The sequence below is a fragment of the Quercus lobata genome, chromosome 5 (genome assembly GCF_001633185.2).
Source record: "Quercus lobata isolate SW786 chromosome 5, ValleyOak3.0 Primary Assembly, whole genome shotgun sequence".
NCBI lineage: Eukaryota > Viridiplantae > Streptophyta > Magnoliopsida > Fagales > Fagaceae > Quercus > Quercus lobata.
In genome coordinates, this window is record NC_044908.1 from 46,690,674 (window position 1) to 46,699,392 (window position 8,719).

At 46.5% G+C, this 8,719-nt stretch overlaps 2 protein-coding genes across 2 annotated transcripts; both read left to right on the forward strand.

Moving 5' to 3' along the window:
- Positions 1-763: 763 nt before the first annotated feature.
- LOC115990572 lies at positions 764-1,333 on the forward strand. The gene has a single exon (XM_031114390.1). It carries the CDS (start codon positions 764-766, stop codon positions 1,331-1,333), a length of 570 nt encoding a protein of 189 aa, XP_030970250.1.
- Positions 1,334-1,806: 473 nt separating this feature from the next.
- Positions 1,807-2,256, forward strand: LOC115990573. Its single transcript, XM_031114391.1, has one exon. It carries the CDS (start codon positions 1,807-1,809, stop codon positions 2,254-2,256), a length of 450 nt encoding a protein of 149 aa, XP_030970251.1.
- Positions 2,257-8,719: the final 6,463 nt, after the last annotated feature.

An 8,719-nucleotide genomic window follows, 5' to 3' on the forward strand; every position in this document is an offset into this window, starting at 1 on the left:
GGGGACGAGAAAAAGAGGGGAGAATACTGTAGCATGCAAAAGAATCCTAATGTAGTGATTTGTATTCATATGTAAAAGTCTAAGTCTCCTCGGACAGGAGGTCATTTCATCATAATAGCTTTTGTTCTTGTCTGTGTGTTCCTTAATCCCATGCAAGCCACTGCTTAACTCATCTAAACCTAGTTCTTTGACCCATACTTTACAAAATTCTTTGTATTGGGCTTTTTGGACTAGGATTCCATATAGTGTGGGCTTGGGCTCCAAATTTTGTCCTTACAATTGGCGCCGTCTGTGGGAAGAACTTGAGTGTTAGTGAGTACGACGATTAAGCATGGCAGGATCAAGTCCACACCAGGAAAATCCCTACCAGGCCGATCCTCAGTAGACAGAACCTATTGGGCCTCAGCGGCAAAATAATCCTCTTGACCCTGAGCCAAACCTGGGCAATGGAAGGAACCGAGAGGGAAGCGCACATATTACTCAGACGAGCCAAATCCACTCCCAAGTAGGCAGTCACATATCTCAAAGGCGAAACAACTATCAGGCCATGCAACGAGAGATAGATGACCTGAAAAAGAGGTTGTGCCGTGCACAACAAAGGCGGTCCCCTTCCAGCTCAGACATATCCTCTAATGAGGAAGAGGATGTCAGTTACAGGCGGAGATCAAGAACTCCTCCAAGTGAAACCTTTTCCTATGAAAGGGAGTAGTGTCATGAACGGAGACATAAGAGCCCATCTAGTAAGGGTCTAGGTAATGATGCCATGAACAAAGCCCTGGATCAGATCTCTAGGTCACCTTTCACGCACAGGATAGAAGGGGTTAAACTACCACGGCGTTTCCATCAACTTACGTTTACCATTTACAACGGCCGAACAGACCCTGTGGAGCATGTGAGCCAGTTTAACCAAAGAATGGCTATCCATTCTCGAAATGAGGCTCTGATGTGCAAAGTTTTTCCGTCCAGCCTGGGACCCGTAGCGATGAGATGGTTCAATAGCTTGAAAACGAACTCCATAGATTCCAATAAGCAGCTTACTCAAGTTTTTTGCTCTCGTTTTGTTACGAACAGCAGGGTTCCTCAACCCCTGAGTTTGTTATTATCATTATCCATGCACGAAGGGGAAACCTTAAAGGCGTATTCGGATAGGTATTGGGAGATGTACAACGAGATGGATGAAAACCACAATGACGTCACCATCAGTACGTTCAAAAGTGGTCTCCCTACTGAGCATGGTTTAAGGAAGTCTCTAACTAGTAAACCTGTTACCAGCGTTTGCCAACTGATGGATAGGATTGACAAATACAAAAGGGTGGAAGAGGACCAGCTATAAGGGAAAGGAAAGGAGAAGATCATCCTTCACAAGGGGAATGATTACAAGTCGGAATGATACAACAGTAACCAGTCGAGAAGAGATTTTGCGAGACAGGCTGGACAAAACAACATGCAAGCGGTTAATGCCGTATTCAGAGAGCCAGTGCAACAGGTTCTGGAGAAAGTAAAAAACAAGCCTTTCTTCAAATGGCCGAGTAAAATGGCTGGAGACTCCTCAAAGCGCAACCAGAATCTGTATTGTCAATACCACCAAGACCACGGACATATCACCGAGGATTGCAGGAATCTATGGAACCACGTGGATCAGTTGGTCTGAGAAGGAAAATTGTGGCACCTCTTACACCCCTTTAGCGGTCATCCGGGCCAGCCAGTCCAAGAACCCTGGAAAGACGTATCTTTGAGACCTCCCATGAGTACGATACATGTCATCCTCGCCGCTCTGGGGAGGATCGGCTCTTTTCCCTTCAGGTAATGTCTGTGGCTCGGCTCTCCACCAAAGACAGTGAAAGGGAGTCTAAAAGGTCTAAAAAGGGGAACTCATTTGTGCTGGGATTCTTGGACGAGGATAAGATTGGAACCATTCAACCTCATGACGATGCTTTGGTAGTTACGCTAAGGATTGGAGGGTTCGATGTGAAGAGCGTACTGGTAGACCCGGGCAGTGCTGTAGAGGTGATGTACCCTGATCTGTACAAGGGGCTGAACCTAAAGCTCGAGGACCTAATGGCTTATGACTCCCCTCTTGGAAGTTTCGAAGGGAAGACTGTCACACCAAAAGGGCAAATCAGACTACGCATACAGACCAAATCAGAGGTGGTGGAGGTGGATTTTATCGTGGTCGACGCCTACTCACCATACACGGCCATAGTAGCCAGACCTTGGCTCCACGCCCTAGGAGCTATTTTTTCTACACTTCACTAGAAGGTAAAATACCCATCAGGGGGCCAAGTGGAAGATATTGGGGGAGATCAAGCCATGGCTTGGCAATGCATGGTGGCCGCCATCTCACACCAGTCTAGTATAGAACCCTCGGCGTTTGTGAAAGAGGACTTATAGCAATCAGCCACCTCGGTAGTACCTCTCGGTGAACTAGCCGAGGAGATAAAATTTGAAAGTCTAGAAAGTGTTACTGTTGACAATGATCCAGAAAGATTCTTCCAAGTCGGCTTGGAACTACCTCTCCAAGAAAGAGGGGAACTGATTGGGTTTCTGAGAAGAAATGTTGACGTATTTGCATGAGACGCCTATGATGCCCTGGGGGTTGACCCAAATCTCATTTGTCACTACCTAAACGTTAACCCATCTTCTATTCCAAAGAAGTAGCCACCCCGACGCCCGTTGAAAGAGCATGCTGACGCTGTTAGGGATGAAGTGATGAAGCTGAAAAAGGTAGGGGCTATCAAAGAAGTCTTTTACCCCAAGTGGTTGGTAAATACAGTAGTGGTAAAAAAGAAAACGGGGAAGTGGCGAGTCTGCGTAGACTTCACAGACTTGAACAAGGCATGCCCGAAAGACTCGTTCCCGTTACCTTGGATAGACCGGTTGGTAGATGCAATTGTAGGCCACCCCCGAATGAGCTTCCTAGATGCCTTCCAGGGTTATCATCAAATACCACTGGCCCTAGAAGATCAAGAGAAAACGACATTCATGACACCCGTCGGAAACTACCAATATAAGGTGATGCCTTTCGATTTAAAGAATGCAGGGTCTACCTACCAAAGGATGATGACCAGAATGTTCGAACCATAACTAGGCAAGGTTATTGAAGTCTACATAGACGATATGGTAGTAAAAAGTAAAGTGGTATCCGAGCACGTGAGAGATCTTGAAGTCATTTTTGGCATCTTAAGAGAGCACAAGTTGCGCCTCAATGCTTCTAAGTGCTCATTTGGTGTCGGGTCCGGTAAATTTCTGGGCTATATGGTAACTCACAGGGGAATAGAGGTGAGCCCAGACCAAATCAAAGCGATTCATAACCTACAAGCTCCTCGAAACCTAAAAGAAGTCTAGAAACTCACTGGAATGATCGCAGAATTAAATTGGTTTATTTCCCGATCTGCAGACCGATGCCGACCTTTCTACCTCTTGATGAACAAGTGGAAATGATTTGAATGGTCCGAGGACTGTGCCCCAACCTTCCAACAACTTAAAGAATACTTGTCGCGGCCACCCATCATGTCTAGCCCTGAGGTCGACGAAGTTCTGTTCACCTACATAGCGGTGGCCCTTCACACTGTGAGCTTAGTATTAATACGGGTTGATAACGGCATACAACGGCCAGTGTACTATGTAAGTAAATCGTTACATGAGGCTGAGGTGCGTTACTTACCACTGGAGAAGGCAATCCTTGCAGTAGTGCATGCCACACGGAAACTCCCCCACTACTTTCAGGCACACACGATCATTGTCCTGACTCAACTTTCCCTCAGGTCGGTGCTCCGGAGAGCCGATTACACAGGAAGAATCGCCATGTGGAGTACACTCCTAGGGGCTTTCGATATTAAGTACATGCCTCGGACCTCTGTCAAGGGCCAAGTCGTCGTTGATCTAATTGCCGAATTTGCTAAACCCTCTGTAGAAGCAATAGCAGAAGAGGAAAACATGGATGGAAAATCGGTTGGCATAATCTCTGCACAAGGAGCCTCGTGATGGAAAGTCTACGTTGATGGCGCGGCAAACTAAAGGGGATCTGGGGTAGGGCTGGTTCTAATATCGCCCGAGAGGATTACCATTGAAAAATCATTAAGACTTAGGTTCTCGGCTACAAACAATGAAGACAAGTATAAGGCTTTGCTGCAAGGAATGGTTATGGTGCAAAAAATGGGCGGAAAAGCGATAGAAGCATTCTCGGACTCCAGACTGGTCGTAGGCCAAGTGAGAGGCGAGTTGGAGGCTAGAGATGTGAGAATGCAGGAATACCTTGGTCAAGTCAAACGCTTGCAATCAGACTTTGAATTTTTCAACTTGACGCATGTCTCTAGAAGTGGGAACACACATGTGGATTCATTGGCCACTCTTGCCACGTCCTTGGCGCAAGATCTACCACGAATTATCCTTGTTGAGGATTTATGCAAATCAGATACAATAAAAAAGGATATAGTTTGAATCCATCAGGTCAGAGTGAGTCCAAACTGGATGGATCCCATAGTGAGTTTTCTCAAAGATGATGTATTGCCTGAAGAGAAATTGGAAGCCGAGAAGATAAGAAAGAAGGCTTTTCGGTTCTGGTCGTCAGAGGACCACAAACTATACAAGCGCTCCTACTCTGGGCCATATTTATTATGCGTACACCCAGAGGCATCAGAGACATTGCTTGAAGAACTACATGAAGGAATTTGTGGGAGCCACACGGGAGGAAGATCACTAGCACACAGAGCCCTCATTCAAGGGTACTGGTGGCCGAGCATAAAGAAAGAGGCCTAAGAATATGGCAAAGAAATGCGACCAATGCCAGAGATTCACCCCAAATATCCACCAACCGGGAGAAGTCCTTAACTCCGTTTCCAATCCTTGGCCGTTTGCTCAATGGGGTCTGGATATTGTCAGCCCTTTCCCGAAAGCAGTAGGGAACAAGCGATACTTAATGGTCGGCACAGATTACTTCACCAAATGGGTTAAAGCTGAGCCTTTAGCCAACATCAAGGACGTGGATGCAAAGAAATTCATTTGGAAAAACATCATTACACGCTTCGGAACTCCTCGCACCCTCATCTCAGACAACGACCTTCAGTTTGATAGTAAAACCTTCAGGAAATACTGCTGCGACTTTGGAATCACGAACCGATATTCCACTCCAGCCTATCCTCAAGGAAACGGGCAAGCCGAGGCTGTGAATAAGGTCATAGTCAACGGGCTGAAAAAGAGACTGGATGATGCAAAGGGAAGATGGGTGGAAGAACTACCACACGTCCTATGAACCTACCGAACCACGTCGCGACGGTCAACGGGAGAAACTCCTTTTTCGATGACTTACGGGGCCGAGGCTGTGCTCCCCCTGGAAACTAGCTTCCCAACGTTGAAATCCAGCACTTTTACCTAAAGTAATAACGACGAGCTACTAGGGAGAAGTCTAGACTTAGCCGAGGAGAAAAGAGAAAAGACAATGGTCCAATTGGCCTACTACCACCAAAAGTTAAAGTAGGGGTATGATACTAATGTAAAACTAAGGCCACTAGGGCCAGGCAACCTCGTGATGAGAGTAGCACCAAGAACCCATCCTGGTTGAAGTTGGGACCCAACTGGGAAGACCCATATCACATCACTTCAGTGGCAGGAATAAGTGCATATTATCTGGAAGACCTAGATGAGAAAGCTATACCCCGCTCATGGAATGTAAATAACCTAAGAATGTATTATTATTAATGAAAGCAGCTTTGCCTATATTATATCTCGTGATCACTGCGTGTCTTTCGGCTCATTTCTATTTATCCAAGTTTTAAACAGAACCTAAGTCCTGCATGGCTCCACGGACCACAGGCTTGGGGGGAATTAACAACTTATGACATCTATCCAAGTTTTAAATAGAACCTAAGTCCTGCATGGCTCTACGGACCATAGACTTGGGGGAAATTAATAACTTATGGCGTCTATTCAAGTTTTAAACAGAACCTGAGTCCTGCATGGCTCTTCGGACCATAGGCTTGGGGGAAATTAACAACTTATGGCGTCTATCCAAGTTTTAAACAGAACTTGAGTCCTGCATGGCTTCTTGGACCACAGGCTTGGGGGAAATTAACAACTTATGGCGTCTATCCAAATTTTAAATAGAACCTGAGTCCTGCATGGCTCTTCAGACCACAGACTTGGGGGAAATTAACAACTTATGGCGTCTATCCAAGTTTTAAACAGAACCTGAGTCCTGCATGGCTCCTTGGACCACAGGCTTGGGGGAAATTAACAACTTATGGCGTCTATCCAAGTTTTAAACAGAACCTGAGTCCTGCATGGCTCCACGGACCACAGGCTTGGGGGAAATTAACAACTTATGGCGTCTATCCAAGTTTTAAACAGAACCTAAGTCCTGTATGGCTCATCGGACCACAAGCTTGGGGGAAATTAACAACTTATGGCATCTATCCAAGTTTTAAACAGAACCTAAGTTCTGCATGGATCCTCGGACCACAGGCTTAGGGGAAATTAACAACTTATGACATCTATCCAAGTTCATTGCTGCTTAAAGTTCATTGCACAGTCCTATTCTTCTCATTTAGTTGTATTGGCAAAGTGTTATTGTCTAACTTCAACTAAAGAAACAGTCGCATTAACTAGGAACAATACAATAAAATTCCATCAACATCAAGCAGAAAGATAAAAAATGAGAGAAAGAACATTTATATTAATAACCAGAAATAATACAATGCTTTTAAATGAAAAGTCTTTGAAAAAGAACAAAAATGTAATACAACTTCCGTCCAAAAAGAAAAAGGGAGATAAGAACCCTAGGAGCTAAGCTTCAGCAGAGGGATCTTCTTTTTTGTTCTGGCTGAGGAGGTGGAATATCCTTAACTTTGGGACTAGCCCCGTGACCCTCGGCCTCGGTGACTGTCTCCTCAAAGAGATCCTTGGCCTTGGAGAAGGGTTTCTTCCCCTTACCCTTGCCTTTGCCCTTTTCTCCCTCCACATCCTCAACTTGGACGGTGACCTGACTAGAGCCCCCGGTAATTTCAGTTAAGGGGATGGCATCAGGAATAGCCACAGGCTGCTCGGAAGCTTCAGGAGCATTAACAGGGACCTCCCGGATCTCTGGAGGGTAGAAGACATTCTCGGGCAACCTCATAGCAGAATCTGTAGGGACCCCAATAGCATTAAGAGCTTGAGCCTAGGAAATACTGCAGTAGTTCCTGCATACTTCTGGCAACTCTTTGGTAGGCCTCGCTTCCGTCTCCTTCGCTCCAAACTGATAGGCAGCCCTCTTCTTGGCCTCGGCTACTTCCTTGGCTAGCTGGACCTTATCCTTGGCTTTCTACAACGTAGCTTTGAGATCCAAAACGGCTTGCTTTTTAGTAGTAAGGTTGATCTCAGTCATGTGTAGTAACTGGCGCTGGTCTTCAGCTTGTTTCTCGGCGGTCTTCAAGCTAGCCTTAACACTACTACGACCTGTCTCTGCCTCCTTGAACTTCTCAGATAGCTCATGATGCTCTTGCTTGAGAGCTCCGAGAGCCTTCTCTACCTCAGCGCGAGAAAGGGCTTTGACGTCAGCCAAATTGCAGTAGTCGCGACACCACTCCTCGGCCATAAAGACCTGCTGAGTAATCTACCCAAGAATGACAAGATGATGGAGTTAAAATATAATATGACCCAATGATCTTGCCAATAAGAAATGAGTTGCCTTATTGTTGCAAGATCCCTCTTCAGGGATAGGAAGAGTTCACCCTATGAAAATCCCCTGTAAGCTTCCATGTCCCTAGGAAGGAGCATAGGTTGCTCCAAGGCTGCAGCAATGTACCCTACTCGGCCCCTATTGTATTCTCGGACTGAAGCGTTATAAGGAATTACCGCTCTGTCCACTTCAAGCCGGGGGCTCTACGTGCGTGGAGGCATGCGCACTTCAGCCCGGTCTAGCTCTTCTCGACACTCCACAGATGGAACCCTTTTATCCTGATGCTCGCGGGTTATCTTCTGTTTTTTAGCGCCCTGGCGAGGACCCACCTCGCCTTCCTCGAGGGACTCAACCGGCCTTTTCTTCTTCAGGTTGGGATTAACTTTCAAGCTGAGATTAGCAGGGATCTGTGGAGGAGTGGGAGGAAGGTTGGAAGGGGTCTGGGACTTAGTGGGTGCCTTCGAGGTTTTCCCCTTACCTCGGGCAGCCATCAGCTCCCACAAAATTTTTCCTTTGTTAGAGGCCATGTTGTCCACCTCTTCATTGGAAGAATCGTCCGAGCAAGCAATAACAAGAGGAGGGGCGCCGATCACGGAGTTTCTATCTGGCTCACCCTCAGCATTCGAGAGATCGATTAGAGGAGCTTTTGGAATGTCCTCCTCAAAGTAGAACTCGTCTATCTCCCCCTCTAAAGAAAGACGAAATGATTCAGTCTCCCCTTCAACAAACTCTGCAACTTCGGGATTGTCCTGTGGAGGTGGCTGTGCAACTAGTTGAGGATTTTGAAGGACGGGCAAAACAACCGGCCGAAGATCCCTTTGAGCCAAAAATCTCGGCTTCGACACGTCGATCCTAGCCAACCTTGGGCTATCGGCTCTTATGGATTGGCTGACATCCAAGAAAACGCGGGACAAGGGTTTGTAACCCAAGATCAAATGAGCAGCACGTAGTTGCCCGTTTTCGTTAACGAAGATCTCTGACCTCAGGAGGTAATTCAAGGCCTAAAAGTTTGTATGGCTCAGCCGAGGAGCGACGTGTGCCCTATCTGCAAAACAACCGAGAAGG

Bases quoted from the DNA above. Each gene is read 5' to 3' on its own strand.
- LOC115990572 (XM_031114390.1), top strand. From the start codon at position 764: ATGAACAAAGCCCTGGATCAGATCTCTAGGTCACCTTTCACGCACAGG.
- LOC115990573 (XM_031114391.1), top strand. From the start codon at position 1,807: ATGTCTGTGGCTCGGCTCTCCACCAAAGACAGTGAAAGGGAGTCTAAA.